The following is a 26,489-nucleotide window of genomic DNA, read 5'->3' on the forward strand; positions in this document are numbered from 1 at the left end:
GGCGCTGCATGTACTAAAACTCAACTAAAATCCGTCAATTCAATCGCTTAAACATTGTAACGGTCACCTTCACTAGTGCATCACGTATTTTTATCAAATCAGTGTACAAACAAACAATTGATACAAGCAGGTAAAGTTTACACTAAATTTACAAGTGAAAACGTTGATAAAATTATATAAACCACTAAATATACGTGACATATTTGTATTCTGATGATTTCATCGATTTCAACCGTTACACGTGTAAGTTTTAATTCAAATCTTATTAAATTACTAGATTATAACAGATATTGTGTGTTAGACGTAAGCACATGCAACTGTTTGGATTTTTGATTCGGTAATCAAAGTTCAAGCAACAGGACATTTGACCGTGTTGAACTTTCATTCTTTTTCTCTTTGATTATTGCTGTTCGCTTGCTATGTATGCAACTTAACAAGCATCACATTAGATTAAAACAGTAATTTTTAAATTATTGCTCGGCGGTGGACACAATTCGCGATCAAATATGTATGCGCAAACAAGTACAAGCAGTACGGTAGCGTTGCAGGTTCGCAGCACCACGGCACCACCAGCATCGGAGTTTCGTGAAGTTTATTAGTGCGCGCGGTGCTGCGTCGTGTAGCGCACAGCTGGTGTATGCGCGGACAAGGTTTGCGCTTTGCGCGTTTCTAGCCGTGCGTTTGTTGAAAAGCAACTCGTTAGTTTACAAACCAGCGACGCGCGACGACGACGACGACGCTCGTGCCTCCCAAGAGAATACACGAAATACAGTAAATCGTAAACTGCGGCCGTAAAACGTAGCAGAATGTTTGAAAATCGTGCAAAGTGCATCAACACACTCGTAAATTCAAAAGTTTCAGTTTAAATTTGTGACAAAATGTGACCGAACCGTTATGCGTTGAAACTTGAAACACGTCGCGTTGTGCGTTTCTCTTTGAATTGTTAAATTATGATCCGAGCGGACGCGCGGACAATGCGTCGTTGGACGTTATTTAATGCTGGTGTTCTTGCGACAGTGGATAACGAGGATAACGCACGACTTAAACCGCGTTAACTGGCTTCAATTGGTGCAAAGTGCGCGAGACGCCGACGTAAGCAAAGGACACATTATAAAAACCCAGCAAGGATTACAAATTTATCAAAATCAGGCCTTTTTCTACATCAATCTACCTGCATAAATGGTAAATATCTAAAAATGTAAATATTACTGATGATAATTGAAAGAAATTACCATAAATTAATTTTCCATGTCATTTTCGCGATGTGTAGCGATGGAAAATGTTGCGTTTGCGTCAATAAATGACTGGTTGTCGTATTGAGACGTTGGGTTTCGAATTAGGCACGAAACTATGTTGTTTATGAATAGTTTCAACAGATAAGGTGATAAACTTTTTGTTTGACTCGTAAAATATGCGATAAAAATGTTCGTGAGGTGTTTGTGCATTTGTTTAGGACAAGTATTCAAAGTGTCGACAACTAGACGAATTGCTTTTATTTATTAGACGAAAATTAATACAAATAAAAATAGAAATCTATTAAAAACAGATTGTTTATTAAATTTTGCATATTTTAGAGTGAAAATTTTAATTTTTTGATTATTATTTTAAAAGTTATAAGGGATTTAAGTTTAATTATGAATAAAAAGAGTTTTATGTGTTTGTATGAACACCCAGTATATTTTTATTGGTTGTCATTAAATTTAGCTCTTATTTTTTATTTTGACTTAGTTATTTATTAATTATTCGAATAGGAATGAAAATTAAATAATAATTCTTTTGAAAATAGATTTTTTATTAAATTTTTGATGTTTTAAAGTCAAAATTTCAGTTTTTTGATGATTATTCAAAAAGTTATTAACAATTGAAGTTGAATTATCAAGTTTTATGTGTTTATATAAACACCCTGTATGTTTTTATTGAATTTCATATCAAACTAAACTTATAATTTTTACTTTGACTTAATTATTTAATTATTACACGAAAAGTAATAAAAATAAAATAATAATTCTTTTAAAAATCGATTCTCAATTAAATTTCTCATTTTTTAAAACCAAAATTTTAATTTTTTGATGATTACACAAGAAGTTATTAACCATTGAAGTTGAATTATCAATTTTATGTGTTTATATGAACACCCTGTATGTTTTTATTTATTTTCATATCAAACTAAACTCATAATTTTTACTTTGACTTAATTATTTAATTAATACACGAAAAATAATAGAAATATCGTAATTATTTTTTTAAAAATTGATTCACAATTAAATTTTTCATTTTTTAAAACCAAAATTTTAATTTTTTGATGATTACACAAAAAGTTATTTTGAAAGTTTGAAGTTTGAAGTTGAATAATGTAAAAATAAGTTTTTTGTGTTTTTATAAACACCCTGTATATTTTTTATTGAGTGTAGGTATCAAATCTTACTCCGCACGTAATTATTATGATTATATTCAATCGAAAACACAAATTTAAATTTAAATACGTATTTGAATATATCTCGCACACACGATTTGTTCTTTTCTTCTTCTTCGCGAAGTTAGTCTTTTTTTTTTGGGTTAAGATTTGCGTCAATGCCGACTACATAACTTTTTTTTGCGCGCTCATGTGAAACAGTGAAACATGCCATACTTGTTTCATTTCTTGAATAAATCTCAAGCATATAAGTAATACACACATAAATTACATCTTCGTTTGTATATTTTTTTCTTCGTTTTTATTTTAAATTTAAATATTCTATTAAGTTTTTTTGTTGTTTCTTTCTTTTTGTTGCACTGTGTCATAAATTACGACTTATTTGGTCGTGCTTTGGTCGAATTTTGTTTTGGTGCATAAATTTTTTATTTGCCTCCAAACGTCGAAAACAAGTTGTGCGAATCTACATCGCAGCGAATGTGTTAATGTAACATTTAATTTTATTGCATGTGACATGTGTCAGTATCAAGTGAAATTATTTCTTCATCGAAATACGACTCGTCTCGAGTTACAGCATTTTAAATTTTGAATTTTTTTTTAACATTTTTTTAATTTTTTTTTTTTACGATTTTGTGATAGAAAAAGTGTTACTTTAAACACGGATAGCCATGACTGTAACTAAACTACTTTAGTCACGGGCTTTTGTCACGGGGTGGAGCTTACGCATGCGCATTTGCCTACGATGCAGCTCAAGTCAATATAAAATGCCACAAATTCTGTCAATCACACAAATCACGTGGCTAAATGTTGTTAAAAATGTTAAAATATACTATTATTTTATACCAGTGTATAAAGTATAGTATTCAACATGATACCATATTCATTTTGAGCTAGATTTGTGATTTTATCAGTAAAATCCGCATAAAAGTCAAATGTAGGCGGACAGTGATTAATTTTGTATTATACATTCTAAGCATTTGAACAACATAAATCAACCATGGTATATTTTCCGTGCTCGTAATTTAATTAGCATTTTAATTTGAGGCATTTGAACACCTTGTAATTATAGCTTAATTACATACATGATAAATACCATGTAGGTTGCATGTTCCAACAATATCTATTTTTATTTCCGTCGCGCGATTATGTTTCACATGCTGCGCATGCGCGTCTAAATTAATTCGCTTTTTTCGCGCCGGTGCGTCACACTTTTAATCCAGCTCTTGTTTCCACACGCTTCTAAAATTGTGTGTGAGTTGAGTTATCAAGTAATTATATTGTGACTAATTGCGAAATTATTTTATGGCCGCCATTATTTTATGATGACGTCGACATAACCTAAATCTTTCATTTTTTGAAATTTCACGTGTATAAAACTAAAATAACTTATAATTTGGTATTAATTACGTTGTTTTTAATTGGTTTATAGAAAAATATTTAAATTTATGAAGAATAGAAGTGATTTTTATGTAATAAATAGACCCTAATAATCATAAACAGTGCTTATCTGTTAATAAAGATGGCAATTAGTCTAAAATGTTATAAATGTTGATGGAAACGTATAAATTTACGCCAGAATATTACCCGTGATTAGTCCGTAATAATTATTCGTCGAAACTTGATGAAAAACAAAAATTTCTGAGAAAATAACACGAATTACCACAAAAACGAATTTAGTACATCCGGGATCGTCTGCGACTGCGTCAATCATACATATCCACTTAATCCACATGTAAGTAATGTTTTTTTGTGTTTTGCAGAATTTTGTGGCTTGTGACAGTTGCGCCAAGTGCCTGAAATGGAGTGGTGAGTGGCTTTTTTTTTGTATTTAAATCCATTTGCTAATTTATTGCGTGCGCGAAATTTTGATCGGATCAATCAGAGTATCAAGCTCTTGCTCTGTTGGTTGTTGGTGCGCGTTGACGCGCAAACGCGAGCACTCGCCGCGCCGCCGAAGAGATAGCCTTGCAACTTTTATCATTGGCCTAAATAAATACATTCATGAAACTCGAGCCGGACTGGCAAAAAACACACATACAGTCAAATGTATATGGAACTATTAGTTATTCGTAAACTAGTAGATTAATAAACAATAATAATATAATAATCATAATGGGAACTCGCACCATAAGCAATAAATAACAATAAATATCGTTAATTTATGAAGCTATCTGCACTCCATTGTGGGGAATTAATTAGAATTACAGCGGGGTATTATTCATTGTTTGACGGCTATAAATTAATTCAAATTGTTAATTTATAGGTAATTTTCAAGAAGTTAGTTATTAAAATATAATATTTTAGCAAATAAAGTTTATTACAGGAAGAAGATAATTAATTATATATTATTTTATTAATAAAAAGGTTTTTTCAAAGTTTTTTTAAGTGATTTTTTAGTTTTTAACATTTTGATTGTGATTACTAAACTAAAAATGATAGAGATGAACGGATTGAATATTCTTAATCTATGGGAAATTCTCCATTTGATAAGCTATTAGATCAATTTTAAGTTTTAATTTAGATCAGTTAAATTGCTAATCTAAGAGATGAAAAAATAATTCAAAATGAAAAATGGACATGGTGCTGCATCAAGTTTTTTTATCAGTAGCGAATACCTACTAAACTAAAAGCGATAGCAACCAACGAATCAAAGAAAATGAAAGTTTGGAAAATTATTTATAAGACAAAATAATAACATGTATAAATTTCATGGGGTAAAGGTTCTGAAATCGTAATCAAAAGTTGTAGTTTTCGAACTTTTTTTTCACTTTTTTCAATTTTCAAATGCGAATATCTCGAAAACTAAAAGCGATAGAGATGAACGGATTGAAGATTCATAACCTACGTCTAATTATCTATTTGATAAGATATTAGATAAATTTTATGTTTTAATTTAGGTAAGTTAAATTGCAAATCTAAAAGATGAAAAAATAATTCATTATAAAAAATTGACAAAGGGTGCTGCATTATGTTTTTTTTTTTGGTAGCGAATATCTTCTAACCTAATAGCGATAGCGATCAAATGATCAAAGAATATGAAAGTTTGTAAAATTGTTTATAAGACAAAATAATAACATGTATAAATTTCATGGGCTAAAGGTTCAGAAATCGTAATTGAAAATTGTAATTTTCAATTTTTTAAATTTTTTTTTAACTTTTTTCAATTTTCAATTGCGAATATCTCGCTAAACTAAAAGCGATAGAGATGAACAGATTGAAGATTCGTAATCCTTGTGGAATTCTCTATAAGATAAGCTCTTGGTCCATAATGATCTTTTTTAAAATCCACTTTAAATTGGAATTTTAATGTAAAAAAAAAACGTTTTCTTATTCAAAACGGTTTAATCAAAATAAATTGAGTTCATCATGGTATAAACCCAACCAAAATAAGGTCATACACGCAAGAGCAGAAAACTATACCTACACTCTGCATACATGTATCTGTGTGTTGTTGTAATGTGCCAAAACGAGATTTATTAATCGACGCAAACTTGTATCGACTGACGAAGAAACACACGATACGCGAAACAAAATTAACATGAATTATTAGCGAACTCACCAAAGTGTGCTCTAATGTACTGTGTTTTTATTTATATTATTAGATAATATGTAATATAATTCAACAGGACGTCGCAAAATTCGTACGTAAAGTCTGGCGTCTCTTGCGCAATATCTACGTGGTGTGTGTGCTGAATTAATTCATTAATATGCAGATGTAGACATAATGTGCGCGCGATTAATCAAATTCGAGTAAATGCGAGTGTCGAATTGCAAATTACACGTTTTGTGGCGGCCAGGTCACGCTGTGCGCAAGATCAGCGCGATTAGTTATGACAAATTAATAATTGCGCCAAATGTCATTATCCTAATCTTGAATTATATTAGAAATATGAGTAAATGTATGTTTGTGACGCTACTACATTAAAACCACTCAACGAATTTTGATAAAATTTGGTTTGGAGATGGTTTGGAGATAGGAGAATGACATAGGCTATTTTTTATTGCAAAAATATAATATACAGGGTGTGTAAAATAGTTTTAAAGTATTTTAATATTAAATAATCCTTTTTTGCGCCATCTAGATTCGTTTAATATAACTATAATACGATTTTCTCCAAAATTCAACTTTCTACCCTTATTTAAACCCGTCCAATTAAATTTTTGCAACAAAAAGTAGTCTATATTATTCTCCAAAGTCTAAAATACCTCCACACAAAATTTTATAAAAATTACTTTCATAGTTTTGCCGTGAAAGCGTCACAACTAAACTTATAAACTCAAAAACCAAATTTTCGATTAAAATCTTAACGCATTGAAAATGTTTTTATGTAGTGTGAATATAAATAAATTCAGTGTGATTACGACACATTTCGCTCGCAGCCACACTGGCTATACACGTCGATATAATATATCAATCGATTCTTTGTGCCGTTAGCACCGCGTGCTCATTTACTTATTGCGCGCATAAAAACAAGGATTGAAACAGATTGAAAAGGAGAACTGTCACACGCGCCAGCGTCAGACAGTTAATCCTGACCGGCATACACGACCGCCAACAACATTCAGCAACAAATTTCATTCAATAAACTGCGCAGTTTGTGTTCTTTGGTAAAATAATTTCTGCCCGCATTCGTAGCGCCTACTTTATGCATGCTGGTCGTCGATTAATCCCCGACAATCGTTATTGACAGCTCATTGAACACGCATGCGAGTAGAAGATATAATACACTGCTTTTTACACAATAATAAATAATTACATCTAATGTACCGAGCGGAAAAATTAATAAAATCAATATTTTTGTATTTTATTGTGAACACTCTGTATATATTCATCTGGTAATCTAAACATGAGTTTTACTACTTAGCGTGCGCTTAATTAAGCTGCGCATGATTAAACTTCAACTCCAACATGGCGGCTGAGGCTGAATAAATGCATAAATTTATATACATACATATTTGGTAATAGTTAATTCAATTTCGGGTTTTAATTCGAGCGACAAATCAATTAACACGTTTCGGAATTAATCATTGATTGTTATTTGGGAGTTTATTATGAATTTCATTCGGTTTTTTTGCGTGACGATGGTAAAAACTGCTATTTGTAAGCAGTTTGTTGTCAATAGCGCGTATACTTTGCGACATAGTGCCAATATTTATTACAATCGCCGCCATTGACGTAGGTTTTCTGCGATTTTATTCACAATTGCGCACGACACGAATTATTGAAGCAGCTAATAAATATTTTATCAATATATATCTCTTGTGCAACCAAACACAAGCACGAAGCACACATTCTTACTTACCGTGCGTCTTACTACCTAGTGCGCATGCGCGCTTAGCTCTTGCCCGAAAGTGACTTTCAATTAAACCCGAACCGATTACAGCCTATTTATAGCACGCGCGCATGATAAGCGGGCATAAATATTTAGTGACGTCTTTGGCCGCCATTATGTGAACAAAATTGTTTTTCGTTCGCAGCACACATGAGATTTCCATCTCCGCACATGCTTAGCAACTAATTATCATTCATCAGCTTCGGCTTCATTGAGCGTTGCGATTAAATGACACTAAAATGTAATTAAATCATCTAATTATTTAATTAGATTGCATGATTTATGCTGCTGATTGTGTGTGAAACATTCAAAATGCTCAAGTAATTAATTCAGCGTGATAATTACGCTTGGTGTCGTCATCGTTTGCGTTTGCATCATTTTAGGCATTTAATTACGACGCATGGCGATTATTTTAATTAACATTTATATATTTACGATATTTAGCAGGTATTAAATTCATGAATAACGAAAAAAAAATCAACAAACAAGTTTTATAACTTCAGGTGACGTCCGTTAGATGGCGCTAGCTATACCGCAGCGCGAATAAATCTCGCGTTTATTCTCGTGTTTATGATTGAATCCCAGGTGACGCACATTCGCACATAAAATTTAATGCATTCGCATATAATTCAGTGATTAGCATGTGAATGGTGTAAATTAAACGGAGGAAATTTTGTATTTATTTTTATACCCTGTATGTGATAGCTGTACGCAGGCCGGCTTTATTTGTTTTACGGTTAGTTTGTTATTACGGTATTAAAAAAGCGAACACACGCTTTATTGTTGCGTGCGAATTGTAGGGAGCACACCTACGCATTAACGTCATCGCAATAATGGCCGCCATTGTTGCTTAACAAGCGCTGGAATTAGAACGGAAGTATGAAAACCGCGCAGCACGACCTTCATCCGAACAACAAACGCTTTTCTGTTTTATTTATTTATTTTATACTAGCTTTAACCCGCGGCTTCGCTCGCGAATATCTAAAATAATGAAGTTGCTTCCGTACACGTCTGTAGTCACAGAAGAAGTAACAATGAAGTAGAATGGCGGGAAGTTTAAAATGGCTGAAAGTATAGTCTATGGAAGTATAGTGTACAGTCTCCATAGTGTAGTCAATTGGATTTGATGTTGACGTAGCTGTCGGTAATACAGTGTGATAATACAGTGTGATGGTACTATAGTACTTAGGTTTGAGCTTCATTGCTGGAATGCTAGATGGCGTTAAAGTTGTCAAATAGCCAGATGCAGAGGTATTATTGGCTAAACTATTTCTTTATTTTATTTAAAAATAATTTTTTATTAAATAAAAGTAGAGACCGACCGAAATTTCGGTTTCGGTTTCGGCTTCAGTTTCGGTTTCGGCCAAAATTGGCCGAAACTTTCGGCCGCACCGAAACTCACTTTTCGTGAATTGTCGTGCGCCGCTCGGCTAAATTCGCGGCTAATGGCGGTCGTTACTTGCCATCTCAGTTCGCTCATAGCTTAAATTAATATTATAATAGAAATCAAGTGACTAAACGGGGACTTTACTCACGAGATGGATTTCGTATCTAAAAACGTGGAAAAACTGGCGTTGTGTAGGTAGAAGTAGAAAAATATATTTATGTAAATTCGTTTCGGTTTCGGTTTCGGCCGAAACAGATTGCAGATGCCGAAATTTCGGTTTCGGTTTCGGCTAAAATCCAGTTTCGGTCGGACTCTAATAAAAAGCCTATAACCATTCGGGGACCACTAAGAATATGTGTACAAATTTTCATGATGATCGGTTAAGTAGTTTTTGCGTGAAAGTGTAACAAACATCAGGACTTTCGCATTTATAATATTAGTAGGGATTTTTTCGCGACTTTTTAGTGAAATATAATGTAGTATAGTGAAAGATGAAATCTTTGGATGTATAACGAGGAAAAATCGTGGTCGGTGGCTGCCGCAGTCTCGTTTTATGTGTAATTTAAATCCATTGTACGATTTTACGATTTTCCTCCAGCGGAGCATTGTCTTTTCTTGCCACTTTTCTTTTTTATCTGTACGCCACGAGATTTCCTGCAAATCGCACGTAGCCAGTAAAAATATAGATACGAAGAAGCATGTCATTTACGATGTAAAAAACATCCAAGAAATGGTTATGTCTAAACGCTGGAATATAAAAGTTTTCCCTGAATAACCGCAAAATAATTAAGTATCGTAAATGTTGGGGATACAAAACGGGCTTGTAAAATGATAACAATTGAAATATTTCAGAATCTCCTTAAAACTAAACCGTAAAAATTTAATTTTTATTATTTCTTAAGAAATTCAAACTATATTGCTTAAGTAATATAATTTTTTATACATCCAGCTTTAAAACACTAGTTTTTCAAGGTTTTGAGACAAATAGCATTTTGAGTCAAATAGCCAGATGCAGAGGTATTATTGGCTAAACAATTTCTTATTTTATTGAAAAAATAATTTTTTTATTAAATAAAAAGTAGCCTATAACCATTCAGGGACCACAAAGAATATGTGTACAAATTTTCATGATGATCGCTTAAGTAGTTTTAGCGTGAAAGTGTAACAAACATAACTTTCGCATTTATAATATTATAGGGATTTATTTCTATCAAAGCAGTTATATTTAATTTATTTTTGTGTTTAGTTTTAGCGGATTCTGGGTGCGTCGATTGGATCTGGAACGTGAATTATCTTGGCAGCACTTGGACCACCATCCGCCAGTCACGTTCGACGCGCCGCGAGGGATGAAGCAAGATTTACTGCAGTACGCGCCGGACGACTATCCGCACGCGCATGCGGTGATGGCTGAGCCACCCTCGCTGAGCACCAAGCGCAGTACGACTTCCACCACACTCCTACACCGCCCGCACCCGCGTAAACCCACAATGTCCATCTCCGGTGGTGGTGCACAGCTCGCCCATCAGCGGCAACGTCGCACCGGTATGTTACTCGGCCAGCCGACGATCTTCAAGAGCGTCAAACAGCTGCGGCGTAACTATCAGGACATGGTGGAGCACACCACGCGCCAGCTCTACCGTGTCGACATCGACGAAGAGTGCGAACCGACGATGAAAGACATCCAGTGTGATAAGGAGACATTTTTAATGCCTCCACCAAGCGGGTATTGTTCATCAGGCACCACGAGTGATGAAGAACGTGAGAAAACCAACTGGAGACGTTGCGGTAGCTCCGACTCAGCTGTGGGACAAACCGATGAGGATGAAGAACAGTGCGCGCCGTGTATAAATACTGGTACTGTTAATAACAATGACAATAATGTTGAATTTTTGAACGCAGAGCGAATTAATCATCATGCAGTGCCGTCGCGGACGATTATCGAAGCGCAGTGCGTGCCGGTGCCGTTTCCAGTCAGTCTGGATCGGAAGTTCAGCGACGCGTGCGCGAGCGTCTCAGACAAAGCGGACGCGGAGAGTCGACGCGAGAGCTGCTTCACCGACGATGGGGAGCCGGCGTATCGATACTGGCGTACCCCGAGTGTAGTCGTCAGTGATTATTCGGACGATGTCGTTGGATTAACACTGGATGACATTGAGTTCTTTCGGAATGAACGCATGCATCGGGATTGCTCATCGCCGGACTCTAGTTTGCATAGTTCATGTAGTAATTTGAATTATTGTGGATCTACTATAAGTTGTTTAGATGGAGAATATCATGCTAGACCATATCGGAAAAATTCAGATTGTTCATCGGTGTGTTCGACATTCAGTGGGGATGAGGACGTTTCCGACAATGAGCCGCCTGCCAAAACCAAGGTAAGGCATATTGCATACTTTTATATATTGCACTTTGATTGTTATCTGTCTAGACTGGTTGACCCTTGCGTTTTGTTTACTTTCGGTATGAAAAATTCCGCGAAAAATGAATTTGTGGCTTTTTTGTCATACTGTATATCATATTGGTATTTTTATCTGACAATGAGCTTCACGGTGGTCTGTCCTTTCTTCATCCGCCATTATTCGACACCGCATGCGCGTAATTGCGTTATTATTATGATCTGACGCGACGCGCATATTTTTATCCCAAAATGCGAGAGCATTAATCATCCAGGCATGGGATTACGATTAGAGATTGATTGATAAATCGTGCCGTATCGATTAATCACCGATTATTCTTTATATGTGTTGCGTTTTTCGAGTCGCGCCAATTTTGGTCGCGGTGAAAAAATTGAAACTTAATCTTAGTTCAAACGATGCCGACAAATTTATATTCAGAGATTTATTATTAGTGTTCATATAGGGTGAAATTTTAAATTTGATTCAAAAGAGAATTTCTGTTTGTTATTGTACTTATTCACACATTTATTATACATTCATGGCGCGTTTGTTTAATCTGCATTTAGGAGGCGTTTACGAGCAATTTAAGGCGGCTTAAATGACGATTGAATGCTTAAAGCGGATTAAAAGCACGAATGGCGGTGCTTAGCACCATCTGTCGTTCAAGTTTTTCATTCATTTAACTCAAGATTTTAATTTATTGTTTTTTTTAAGTGAAATTTCTTTAAAATCAGTTCAATTATGTTTAAATCTGAAGATTTTCATGGAAAATTATAGAAAAATATGTGAAGTATAGGCAACCACACATACATTAATGTGTTTTTAGTTGCCTACTATTAAACAATGCTTGAAGCGAATTAAAAACACAAATGATGACACTTACCACCAGCTGTCGTTCAAGTTTCTCATTTATTTAAATCAAAAGTTTTAATTTTTGTTTATTTGCAGTGAAATTTCTTTAAAATCGGTTTAATTATATTAAATTTCAAGATTTTCATAGAAAATTACAGGAAAACGTGTTATAAAGAGCTAATATTGCATTTTTTGATTAGTTTTCAACAATATAGGCAACCTAATATACATTTATGTGTTTTTAGTTGCCTACTATTAAACAATGCTTAAAGCGAATTAAAAACACGAATAATGACACATAACATCAACTATCGTTCAAGTGTTTCAGTTATTTAAATTAAAAGTTTTAATTTTTGTTTTTTGCAGTGAAAATTCTTTAATATCAGTTTATTTATATTAAATTTTAAAGATTTTCATAGAAAATTACAGGAAAATGTGTTTTAAAGAACTAATACTGCACATTTTACCAGTTTCCGCACAATATAGGCAACCAAAAATACATTTAAGTGTTTTCAGTTGCCTACTCTTCAACACTTGGTATACGCTCACGTTTTTGCACACAAAAGAAATTCCGATTCCCATTAGCGATAAAAGCAATTAATTTTCTAATTATCTACTTAATTTGTTAATCGTTCAATCTTCGAGTACGAGTATATTCTTTACCAAACACTTTTTTGTTCGTGCGTTTAATATTGCAAATAATCATCACTGTTATTAACTGCCTGTGGAATGTAATTTGAAAACTAATTTACTGCGCGTGAATATTCTCACACATCTAACGGCGATTGAAGGCGTGAATATACTCGCTGGTATTAATCAATTGATTTTTCTCTTTGATGATTAACTACTTAATAAGAAAGGTGAAATTTTTTGCTTTTTGTTTCCTTGTAATTCTCTGAATGTCATCGTTTGCAAAATTCAGATTACATGTAATATAAGTAGCGAAAAAAGTTGACAACGTGTACAGTTCGGCACGTATCTACGTGTTGGCGATAAACAAACTGAAAGACGTTTCTAAGGAGCGCAAAGATTCACAACAGTTCCGTGTTCGCACATGTCGCGCACGTTTTGCTTCTTGCTCCGCGCTGCTCGCCATTAAACCCATTAAAACCCCGTTGGATGGTTGACTTAAGTTAAGTCAAGTTAGTCATGATTAGAGATGCGACTTGCGAGGCGAGTTTTTCTTGGGTGTCGCTGTCGCTGTGTTCTAATCATTGAGGAACGAAGAAGGAGAGTGTGATATGTCGTCGCGGCGGACGGCGGACGGCGGTCGCGAACTTAAGCGAGAGAGCTTTTCAGTCCATCGCGTCTCGTCCGCGCGCACGCCACGCGCTGTCGATACGCGAGATTCGCACAATTCGCGCGCGCGTGTGCTGTGTACTTAAGTCAAGTAGTGACTTAAAGTGTGTGTTTTTCTAAGTTTTCTAATATTTTATGTGTGTATATTAATTGGAAGCGAACCATGTGCGCCACACGTTTACCATTTAGTGTGTCTTAAGGAAGGAAGGATCGTTAATTAAGGCGTTGCTAATTAATTCACGTCTATATATAGCTTGAGTGGTATAAAAATGCCCGCGATTCCACACGCGCATATTTGTGTTTATTAATTAAATTATTATATTGCCGAGCGAAAGGCAATAAATGATAAGCGCGCGCTCAAAAATGCTCCAATCAACTGGTCAGGCTAATAATTAATAACTAGTTTACTTAAAGATCTAAATATTATAAATTTAGATTTAAAATTTTAAGAAATAGATTGGTTAGAGTCCCCTCATCGTTAATTAATTAATTACTCCAAGACTAATCAAGGTATCTTATTCATTTCTTTAGTAATCGCTTAAGAATTAAATTCTGTGTCTAAATTTGTATAAAAAACTTTGTTGGTAATTTTATTACAATAGTTATAAACAAATTTGTATGAAATTACTAATGTATTGTCGAAAATTGTTTCTCCAAGTTTAATTGTTTATAACTTTTTATGTAATAATCGTATCGACAAAGTCGTTTTGTTAATAGACGTAGAATTTAATTGAGAATCTATTTCTGCAAAAATAATAAATTTAGCTTTAATAATTTTTAAGTAATTGATAAATTTTTAAAGAGTTGCATTCAACGCTTGAAAAAATTGCTTGATTAGTTTGAAAATCCAAGTTTAATTGTTAATAACTTTTTACTTAACAATCAAATCAACAAAATCTTTTTACAAAGTGATGTAGAATTTAATTGAGAATCTATTTCTGGAAAAATTATAAATTTTACGTTTTTAGTTTATGAGTAATTAATTACTTTTTAAAGTGTTGCATTCAACGCGCAAATTGCTTGAAAAGGTTTAAAATCCAAATTTAATTGTTAATAACTTTTTACTTAATAATCAAATCAACAAAATCTTTGTATAAAGTGATGTAGAATTTAATTGAGAATCTATTGTTTCAAGAATAATAATTCTAACGTTAATAGTTTTCGAGTAATTAATTAATTTTTAAAGATTTGTATTTAATGGGCAAATTCAACTTTAATTGTTAATAACTTTTGACTTAATAATCAAATCAACAAAATCTTTTTACATAGTGATGTAGAATTTAATTGAGAATATAGTCCTGCAAGAATAATAAATTTAGCGATAATAGTTTTCGGGTAATTAATTAATTTTTAAAGATTTGCATTTATCGGGCAAATTCAACTTTAATTGTCAATAACTTTTTACTTAGCAATCAAATCATCAAAATCTTTTTACGAAGTGATGAAGAATTTAATTGAGAATCTTTGTCTTTAAGAATATTAATTCTAACGTTAATAGTTTCAGAGTAATTAATTAATATTTGAAGAGTCGCATGCAACGTGAAAACTACTCGATTACTTTCATAATTAGATACTTCTTATGCGTTTTAAGATAAGATTTTCTTTAAACATGGCACGAAATGCATATTAATTGCTCATTTTATTACAAATCGTGACGAGATTTAATTCAGTTGGATTTGAATTTCACGAGGAAATTCAATCAATTTTGATTGAATTTATCAGCGACTTTAAACGGCTCGTAATTGACGTACCGATATTATTAGCTACGATTCGCTATCGCTTGTGATCGATCATTAAATTAATTACTATTGATTCTAACGAGTTTAAATCACACAACTATATTACCGTTAGCAAATTAATTTCAATTTTGAAACAAATTAAAAAAAAAATTCATTGTACTATAAATAATGATGACATGTGATGTTCGTGGAACGCTTGGTATGTCAGTGACGCAAATTGCGTAAAAACAACATGTGTGTTGTGCGCCGTGATTGCGAACATGCCTTTCGGATCAAGCATGCTGCATGCATATTCATTTCTGCGCTGCCGCCGCCGGACACTTGTTTGCATAGCATATAGCTGTATGGATATATTACCCATTTTGAGTTCTCCGTTTGAGTGATTTGCGTTTTAATGGATTCGGCGCGCGCGAATAACGCGAATATGCCGCTCGACGTGCGCGAAACACATTACAACCCGTTGTGTCGTTGTAGTCTCGAGTGTTTTTAATGTACGTACGTTATTTACGTTCGAATGTACTTAACATACATGTCACATTCAGCAAACAGCGTGCTTTTTCTTAGCGTTTAATTGCCTTTAATTTGATGTCGGACATGGGAATTTCAATAGTTTAATCATTTAAGTACATATTTAATCAGTTTAATGCATTAAATATTTATTTAAAAATTTAATTAACAGTTTTATGCTTATATTAAAGAAATATTTTGATAATTACTTAATTTTATTAGTAAATTATATATTTTATTGAATAGTTTTATTTTGTATCAGTAGATGACGCTCGGATGCAGTTATTCTTATTAAATTTCGTTTGTATCAGTGAGTGCAAACTTTTGTCCGTGTGAAATCACGCGATGCGTTCTTATCTTCTTCGCGCAGGTAGAGATAGATTGTGTTTGTTTTCATTCTTTTAAACTGAATTTCGTCGAATAATAACACAATCGGGAATTTATCATTTTTAAATCAATTCTATACTTTTATTCTTTACTTATCCAATGAATAAATCATTGTTAATTGCAAAAATAGTAATAAAATAATAACAAAACATTCAATTAATTAAATTTAATTAAATTCTGGTTGTTTTCTAAATTATCGGGGCTATCTTGTAAAAATTTATGTAGTTTTTCGTTTTAAATCGCGGTTTAAAGCACAGAAATCAACGTTTTTGTTCAAAAATATTATTTTAAATTTTTACACTTGTTTTCAATTAATACTTAATCTTACTTGAATATAACTTATCATTGTGACCATAGATGTCTCCAGAATGCTGATTTTGTATTAAATTAAATCAGGTGATGTTTCAAAGCATCTTTGTTTGTGTCAGTGAGTGCACACCGTGTTCGTGTGAGATCACTCAACGTGTTCTTATCTTCTTCGCGCAGGTAAAGATGGATTGTGTTTGTTTACATTCTTTTAAACTGAATTTCATCGAATAATAATACAAACGGGAATTTAACATTTTAAAATCAAATCTATACTTTTATTCTTTACTTATCCAATGAATAAATCATTAATAATTGCATAAATAGTAATAAAATAATAGCAAAACATTCAATTAATTAAATTTAATATGTTTTCTAAATTAAATAATCATTTATGTAGTTTTTCGTTTTAAATCGCGGTTAAATGCACAAAAATCAACGTTTTTATTCAAAAATATGCTTTTTTTAAATTTTTACATATATTTTCAATTAATACCTTATTCATTCTTAAATATAACTTTTCATTGTGACCATAGATGGCTCCACAATACTGATTTTGTAGTAAATTAGATCAGGTGATGTTTCAAAACATATTTGTTTGTATCTGTGAGTGCACATCGTGTTCATGTGAGATCCAAATCTAAAACGCGCACAAAACTATCGCAAGATAACGAAATAAGTTTGCCGAGATATTTTTATATCGTGGTGTTTCTAATAAAAATACAAAATTGTATTTTTAAATCAAATTCAACCACAAATTCTACATTTTAATGCATTTACTTTATTATATTTTATAATGATTTAATTGTATATTACTGTGAAAGTATAGACTTTGTTTCCATTCTCTATTTATTAAATTATTACATTATTACATTATACAGTTGAGTATATATCTATATAATTTGATCGCAATTATTATCTTTATTGTTGAGCCACTGATGCGATGTGAGTGATTGTGCGTGCACTTTACTTTTACTGCACGGACAGGTTAATCAGGTTAATATCCGTGCGCGAAACGAAAAAAGGAGCAATTTCAATTTCAGCCCGATACACACGATGGTAAAAGTTGCTCTCGTCTACAATTTGCCCTTTCGTTTATGATTGCGTCAAATGAATTAATCGCAAAAGTGCATTGCTTACAACTTACAACATAATTGTGATACTGTTGTAGGTAATTGTAAAAATCAACACACTATAATTCAACAAAAATGTTATATTGCGTGAATTTGAATCGTTGTTTGTTGTGTTTCTGAAGAAAATGTTTTCAAATTCTTGGAATTTGATTGTGTAAATTGTTTCTATTTGGATCGAATCATTTTCCATTGATTGCAACAAATCGCTGACAGATTTAATGCACAAATGCGTTGCAATTCTTGTAAACAGCGAATTCTTACTAGTTAATTAGTGTTAATTACTTACGCGTTGAGTTGAAAGCAGAGCGGTGTGTTTGTATTTGTAAAAAATGCGGTTTGTGTTGAATTTGCGAAATTTGTTTTTATTTATTTAATTGGATGATTCGATTCGGCGAAATGTTGTCTGTATCGGGCAGGAAATATAACTTTTCGATTTTAATTTGTCTAATTTGCGTTCCATTAATATAATTATTATAATTTCTCAATTATTCTAATATTTTTAAAGTGGCAAAAAACGTAACAACTAAAAACTTAAATTTTCCTCACAAATAAACATTTTATCTTTTTTTAAATCAACTCTCAAAAAAAAAAATTAAACAATCGGTGTTCACGTCGAGATTATTTGTGGCTTGATTATGATTATAAATAAACATGCTCCCGAAGGCGTTCTGTGTGTTAATAAACTCGTAATGCTAATTTTTGGTCTCGCAAACAAACAAACCAACAATTGATACTTGTTGGAATTCGTTATGCTTAGTTAAACCCTTCAGGCTGCAACATTTGCAAGATGGTGACATAGATGCCATTCATTTTGCGATACAATCGATACGTAGAAAAATTCCCGGCGGGTAATTTGTAATTTCTTCTCGCGGCACCGGCTCTTTATTTATCGTTTGATAAATGCTGTTCAAACATGATATCTTTATATTATGCTTAAGCTAATAATACTGTTCCATGGAACAGAGAGGAAAAAAAACACACGGCACGATTGTGGCCAATGGCGAGCAAGTTGATTGTTTGATTTGATTTTTGAGTGCGTGTTTGCATAACTCGCGGTGTTATTTATCAGCTTCCAGCTTCCTACTGTGTTTTTATATATTATCATATATGATTCTATTTCGTTATACGAAAATTCTTGGAACTTCAATGTTGATTCTTTTGATGTCTACCGCTGAACACAATAACTGTTCTCACGTTATACTGTAATTGTATTGCTGAGTGTAATGTGGGTTGCCTACGTTAAAGTTCAAGTTTAAAACTTTTCTGTTTCAAACGTAAAAAACTCTTGATTTGCGTCATGCAAGCGTCACGCTGTCAACACTCTGCTAGTAAAAAATGCGCTTCCGAATTTCCGAGCGTGTGTACGCTATGTTTGTGTAATAAATATTTTGATAAGGCTGTCTGTGCCTAACCAGCAGCTGGATTTTGTCTCCGGCGCGCGAACTTTGCCCGCCATCGATTCGGTAGTTTAAAATGACTTAAACAATAAAGTAAACAAACTGATGAAGTAATGTTATGAATAAAACACGCGATCAGCAAAAATTACAACCCACCAAACCATTCATTATGAGATTCGTGTTCGCGTGCGTGTGTGTGCTCAAGGATTCGCGATTCGCGCACAAAACGGAAATATTTTTGCACTAATTGCATCAGGAATCATGTGGCATGAAACAAACTGTGTTCGCTTTCAATGAATATAACCGTATTGTGGAATGTCGAATGTAAATTCACGATCGTTGGTTGTTATAGCTCGAGTTACAGTCGGCAATTGTGTGATTTATCGGATACGAATGTGTTTACGTGCTCGTTTCGAAGTGACGTAATGTCGCACATTACGAGACGGCGGCAGTAATGTACCTACATGTGTGTTTGCGCGCATCAATTAATAGCCATCATTCATCATGACGTCGCACGCGCGTCGCGGATCGCCGCCTTCGCAGCAGCCGCAGACGAATGCGGAGACCCTCGACGACCGCACGCCGCCAGACGCAGCAAATTGTGCCACGGACAAAACTAGTGATAACTCCGATAATAATAATGTGACTGTGAAGACGCTCGTGCACAAGTTGAGTGCGACCTGCCTGAATGCAAACCACACCGGAAGTAGTAGCAATCCGAATGTTTGTTATGGCACAACATGTGGGATTATTAACAATCGATCGAAATCTTTGATGGAGAGTCTGTTGGTGGCCAAAATGGAGCGCGCTGCTTCCGGGACGTCGGGGGTTTCCGGTGCGAAGGGACGAACTTTAGTACGCACGGATAGTGTTGATAGCGCGAGTTCAATGGGTTCGTTAAGCTCGTTATCAAGTGATGTTTGTCGGTGTGACGATTGCCTTCTTGGGATTGCTGATTTGTACGCGCAGACTTTTGATGATGATGTGAAACATAGGAAAAAGGTAATTGAAACTTGTTCGACAAACAAAAGAATCGATTTCAAATCGTTTAGACTCTGACGTCAAGAGGAAGTTATGCAATTATTCATTCGCACTCGCGTTAACTTTGAAATGCATTTAGTAACTTAAATAATTTCAACCGACATTTTATATATTTTATGTTTTTTTATGTATGCAACACATAACACTGCTAGTTATGTGGGTTGCCTATAGTAATAATGCATGTTGCTTTTTTTATACAGTTTAATTTCATACTTTCAACATAAACATAAACATAATGAAATACGCGTAGTAACTATTGTTTTTACTCTTAGAAAAACAAACAACAATGAACAGAATAACAATTTCGCACTCAATGTTTGCCCTTGTATCCCCATTTCTTGTGTTCGTCGTGGCCGCCCTTTTTGCCGTACTTCTCGCCGTGTCCGTAGTGTTCCTCGTGTCCCCCAGCTTTTTTGTGACCCTTATCGTCGTGGTAATGCGATCCATGCTCGTGATGTCCTTTCTTTCCATAGTGGTCTTCATGATGTGCGCCCTTTTTGTGTCCTCCCTTCTTGTGACCGCCCTTTTTGTATCCATCTTCATGTTTGAACCCGCCATGCTTCTCATGGTGACCCTCATCGTGGTCTTCATCGTAGAAGTGCTTCTCTTTTTTGAATTCGTCTAACTTGTGGATGTCATGACCACCTTTGGTGCTGTGTCCCTTTTTGTAACTACCCTTCTCGCCGTATTTGTGTCCTTTCTCACCCTTTTCACCTTTGTGATGCTCGGCGTGATAACCATCATCATGGTGGTACTTTTTCTTGTGTCCACCATGTTCTTCATGATGGCCCTTTTTACCTTCTTTATCATGGTGACCCTTTTTGCCTTCTTCATGAGAATGGTGACCTTTGTAGCCTTTGTCACCCTTTTCACCATGACTGGAGTGATGGTCTGAGTGGTGCTCCTTACCCCCACCATGTTTCCAGGATTTTCCCGACGCGGCTGTTTCGAGATCAGCCACAGGTTGGGGAATTTCACGCGTGTGCACTATCACGGCCAACGCCACCGCAAATAAACCCAGCACGAATATATTTCTAGCGCTCATCTTATCGCGCTTATTGCTTACACCTAAAGGATAAGAGAGCTTGAGTGATACTGACTTCCTCCACGCGATCACAACGTATTTATACCATTTTTATCTGATTTTTTCTACAACCCCCAAGTGAAACCAAGACAATGCGAGTCCAGTCAAGCGGAAAACTCATTTTGTTGTAATTTTATTGACAAACGTCGATTCTTTCCTAGGAACTTGTAATAAGTTGCAGTGTGGCATAATATATTTAACAAAAGCCGTGCAAATAGACGTAAACAATCGATGCGAGCAAGACAACTCGACAAGTTGGCAAAACTTCTGCGGTCTTTCGCTTTCTCCTCTCTTTTTTTTTTTATTTTTGTGCGCCGAATTGCATAATCTCAATAATTTCAATCCCAACTGCAATAGGAGTTTTTACCAAAAATGTCTTTTGTTAGAATTTAACAATAATTTGATTTTTTTGTTGATTTCAGGTACGTAATAGGTAGAAAAACGTTTCGTCCGGCCATTTTGTGATTGAGTAAGTACCGCTGAGCAAGTTTCATTTGATATTTGAATATTTTGACATTGATGCCAGTTTTATGATGAATTAATTTGAATCGTCGATTTCGGGCGCAAATTCGAGCGTCTTCGTCTTCGTTCTTTCGGCGGTGAGCCGGCCACAGAAAGAGGTTACTGTGGCAATGACCGTGCGACCCGAATAAAACACCCAGTGGCGCAACACAACTAGATTGAGACTTGCGTTTACCTCTGCGCTGGCCACAGATATTAAAAACGAAAAAGTTCTAGTGCTCAGTATTTGTACGGAAATTTAATTACATCCTTGTATAAGCTAGGTGCAGTTGCGCAGATGCTTTCGAAAGGGTTTCGTGCGTGCGTTGCTCGTTAACCCCGCGCGCCGCTCTGACTTAAGTCTCTTCGCTTGAGTACGTTACGCGTGCGTCGTACGCTCATGCACACACGCGTCGCGCGCACCGAAACACCTCTCGCATACACGAGGTGCGCGTGTTTCAAACCGGCGGCGGGCCGTCAGCGCTCGTCACACTTTTTTTTCGCTCTGCGTCTCGTCGTATCTGCCCGACGACTAGAAAACCTAATCAGATATTCATAAATGTAAATATTGTACGCGTACACGCGAGTTGAGTCAAATCCAAGCCCGGAATTTCGTCGGTTTTTGCGGTGCAGTGAACGTGTGGTGTGAAATGCTCGAGTTGCGAGCGTTAATTGATTTTCGTGCGGGCATGTAAGCTCGCGATAAGGTGTAATCTAATATTAATAGGCGACGGGTATATTTCCTTAATGACGCACTCGCCGCCGCGGCCGCCGAGTACACGATCCGTCAAAATGTGACGATGTCCCGCGCGCATCGCATCGACGGCCGTGTGCCTCAGATCGTCGTCATGAACAATAATAATAAATTAAACAGTGGTGTGTCCGGTGTGAGTGGTGCGCCATGCGAGAAGAAACTCGCCAAGTTAAAGATCACAGCACCCGGGGGCGGCGGTAGCATGATGAACTCGCCGGAGATCACGTGCTCGCCCTCACCGTGCGTGTTTGACGCACAGGACGCGAACGCGATGGCTTCGTGTCGGTATTTAAAGCGCAGTCCGTCGCCATCGCCGTCCCCAGGCGCGGATTGGCGACGGCGCCGGTCGCTCAGTCCTTTTGGACATTCGCCAACACGCCGCGGCAGTCTTACTCCCTCAGGATACGAACAATATCAGAAGAGTTTATTGGAGGTGCCGTTTTGTACGGACTTTGCTGATGCGTCCAGTGATGACCTCTCCTCCGAATGGGACTCGGACGTGCCGGACACGACACACAATAAAACTAAGGTCACTATATAATGTTGTAGTTTTTGTTATTCCAGCCACGCTGAGTGTATATTGCAAATATTATGTTTAATAACGATATTTAACACCTGCGTTAAGCAGTTGCATAATGTTATTATTTTTAGCGATAATTAAACCACATAGCGCGATAATTGCCACCTATGTGGCATGAAATTAAAAAATCATCGAACGTTGAAATTTTCCGCACAAAACGAGCCATGATGTGAAATAATTGCGCGTTCGGCGGCGACGCTGTTTGTTTGTTTTTCTTGTTAGTTCGTTCGACAGGTAAAACTATGCACGACGCGCATTCTTTGCTTTGATTTAAGGATTCAGTGTGTGTGTGTTTCAATTAGCGCAATATTATGAATGACGGTGCACGAATTTAGCAGCGGGCCGAAAGAGAAACGAGGGAAAAATCGAAGCCGAGGAGTAATGATGCGGTCGAGTATATAATTTCGTTTAATGTCGCCAGCGCCTGCATTCAACTTGCTTTAAAAGGATCATTCAAGAATAACAACAATTTGTTCGCAACTTTCAATCCCTGGCCAAATCAGTGAATCGAGAGAACACATGTTTTCGAAATAAAATGCAAAAAATGCAGCGCAATCTTATCTCGTGATGGACCTGTTTTTATCGTATTTATCTGATTGCTATTTAAATATTTATTTAGTAGATAATGATTAGTTGGATTATTGCGCCGCTGATTTGTTCTTATGTTGTCGCGTTATTGTTGCGCGCGTATAATACGCTTAAAGGCCGTCGGGTTTTGAAAACTGGTCGACTTGCGCATGTCGCAGCCTCTTTTGAAAGCTGCAGAATAAGAAAAATGCTGCTTGTTTTGCGTGCGCATTAATAATTTGACATTATTCAATCTTTTCTATTGTCTCGTTGCAAATTGCAATGAATCATTTGTTTGCGTTGTGATTTTTGTTTTGTGTGCAATGACAAGTTCTATTTTCGTCCCAAACAAGTTTGCAAAAGTTTTAGCAACATTCCGATGCATTCAAGCGAGAATGTGTTATGGTCTGCGATGTCGTTCGCTATTATTCTCATTATTTCATCGCGCACTCACCAGGTACACCTATTTTGCATGTGCGTCAGAGAATATACTCGTATCAGGCGGTTTCGTATCGTGCGCGCGCGCGTGAGCGCTTTGTACTTTTCATCTAATCGAGAGATGACGATGTGACTGCCAATGACTACCTGCTACTGTTATTATTTATTTATTACGCCGCGCTAAGTAGATTAAGTAAGCGGCTGGCGCGCGTAATCACAGCGGTGCCCGCAAATAATCGCTTCGCAACGGATGTTTTCGAGCGACAAAGTGGCGGCAACGAGCGCTCTGACCGATTGACGCCTTTCACGCGTTTTCGACGTTTTTTTTCTCTCTTTGGTAATACTTGCCAATAAAAATGAATTATGGCGATCATGAGTTTAGAGACTTTACAAAATGTCATGTAAATGTAAATGTCGTAAAAATTCCTCGACGAAGCGTTTTTGTTTAATCATCTCTTGAGACCTGCGCATCTAGTTTACTGAGATAATTCCCCATTCAATTAACTGGGTCATTCATTCTACACACAATCAAATGAAACTTGCGGTGTTAATGTTGACACATGTAGGAAAACACAATGGAAAGTGACGATGCTTCTACGTGTGAGTGTGTGTATCTGTTTTTTTTTTTGTTGCACCTGATTGACGTCAATGCGGTGCGTGTCGTGTTTGGTTTTGAATACACATATAATTGTGAATGCGTCCCTCGCTCCATATTGAATGCACGCCTGCGATCTTCGCGCTGACGTCAATGGCATGCGGCGACAAGTATGGCGGTGTATTAATCTGTTTTGTATTCATGTTTACGCAGCCCTCCGGTTGGCGCAAGTTGCGTAACATCGTGCAGTGGACGCCGTTCTTCCAGACGTATAAAAAGCAGCGATATCCGTGGGTGCAATTGGCCGGACATCAAGGCAATTTCAAAGCCGGCCCGGATCAGGGTACCATTTTGAAGAAGCTCTGCGAGAAAGAGGAAAAATGTTTTAAGGTGCGCTGTGAATTTGTTCTTTTATGCGGAATTTATAATTTGTTTATGTTTACAGCTTTTGATGAAAGATTTACTGAGACCATACGTGCCTGAATTTAAAGGACTCGTGACGAGCGACGACGGAGAATGTTCCTACTTGCAATTGCAGGACCTGCTTGGCGATTTTCAGTCGCCATGCGTTATGGACTGCAAGATTGGTGTGCGGACGTATCTGGAGGAGGAATTGGCGAAAGCAAAAGAAAAACCCAAGCTGAGAAAGGTAATTTTGGTGAATTTTTATTGTCATAAGTGTTTAATGATGTTTTTTTAGGATATGTATGAGAAAATGTGCCAAATTGATGCAGATGCTCCAACAGAAGAAGAACACCGATTGAAAGGTGTTACAAAACCACGGTATATGGTATGGCGCGAGACGATATCATCCACGGAAACATTAGGTTTTAGAATTGAAGGTATTCGCCGGGCTGAGGGCACATCGAGCAAAGACTTCAAAACCACCAAATCCAGAGATGCGGTTCTCAGAGCGTTTATGGATTTTACATCAGGATTTCCACATGCAGTGGTATGAAATAATCTTTTCTCTGAGATTGTGAAAATTAGTTAATTCATAATTTATTTAGCCCAAGTATATCCAGCGATTAAAGGCAATCAAAGCCACCCTGGAAGCATCGCCGTTTTTCTCCTCCCACGAAGTCATTGGCAGTTCATTGCTATTCGTCCATGACCGTTTCAACGCCAATGTGTGGCTGATTGACTTTGCGAAGACAGTGCGCCTGCCAGAGGACACACTCATCGACCACAAGTCCAAGTGGAAGGTGGGCAACCATGAGGATGGTTATCTGATTGGCATCGATAATATAATCGCGACTTTTGCGACGATTGTCGATCAGCAGCCGGTATGTGTTACGCCGCCTCCCTTGATGCTGCCTTCTGGTGACACCGAGTGTTGCGAGGCATGCAACGAGGAGGATGCGAATGCAAACATTACTTCCGACGCGAATAATTTTACCTACTGATTAACGAATACGTGACATAAACTTTGTATCCCAGTAAACTTGTACCTGCGATTGCTTGTCAGGCACGCCCTTTTGTAAATACGCCGATATTCTATTATTATTTATTTTCACATTAATTTATATGTACGTAATGAGATTCTCCTACAATGTTATACTTGCTAGCGAGTAGATTTTGTTTTATGTCTTACAGTAAGATATTGTTTCTCGTAACAATAATTTTTCGATGAACGTAAATTTATGACGAATAGTTTTTGTTAGATTTATATCTGACTCGTGTAAACTAGTTTTTATTTAAGGTATATTATACATAAAAATATTTTTAAAAGATGGTAAATATTGGTGTTGTCGGAATACTGACTAGCGCATTATAATAA

The 26,489-nt window shown here is 35.8% G+C and overlaps 2 protein-coding genes across 3 annotated transcripts; one reads left to right on the top strand and one right to left on the bottom strand.

Annotated features, from left to right (window-relative positions):
* Positions 1 to 581: 581 nt before the first annotated feature.
* On the top strand, positions 582 to 26,449 carry IP3K2 (Inositol 1,4,5-triphosphate kinase 2). Of its 2 annotated transcripts, XM_065301925.1 has the most exons (7): positions 582 to 1,182; positions 4,174 to 4,219; positions 10,380 to 11,508; positions 24,923 to 25,099; positions 25,155 to 25,358; positions 25,410 to 25,661; positions 25,720 to 26,449. In XM_065301925.1, exons 2-7 carry the CDS (start codon positions 4,212 to 4,214, stop codon positions 26,113 to 26,115), a joined length of 2,166 nt encoding a protein of 721 aa, XP_065157997.1. In that variant the 5' UTR covers positions 582 to 1,182; positions 4,174 to 4,211; the 3' UTR covers positions 26,116 to 26,449. The 2 variants fall into 2 exon arrangements, with proteins under 2 accessions (XP_065157997.1, XP_065157998.1); XM_065301926.1 differs by lacking the exons at positions 582 to 1,182; positions 4,174 to 4,219 and adding an exon at positions 4,023 to 4,145.
* On the bottom strand, positions 20,432 to 22,374 carry LOC135791524 (histidine-rich glycoprotein-like). Its single transcript, XM_065301927.1, has one exon. It carries the CDS (start codon positions 21,233 to 21,235, stop codon positions 20,501 to 20,503), a length of 735 nt encoding a protein of 244 aa, XP_065157999.1. The 5' UTR covers positions 21,236 to 22,374; the 3' UTR covers positions 20,432 to 20,500.
* Positions 26,450 to 26,489: the final 40 nt, after the last annotated feature.

The sequence above is a fragment of the Atheta coriaria genome, unplaced genomic scaffold (genome assembly GCF_025399875.1).
Source record: "Atheta coriaria isolate IRGN ID8LTWV9N9 unplaced genomic scaffold, Caltech_Dcor_3.1 hic_scaffold_5_pilon, whole genome shotgun sequence".
Classification (NCBI taxonomy): domain Eukaryota; kingdom Metazoa; phylum Arthropoda; class Insecta; order Coleoptera; family Staphylinidae; genus Dalotia; species Dalotia coriaria.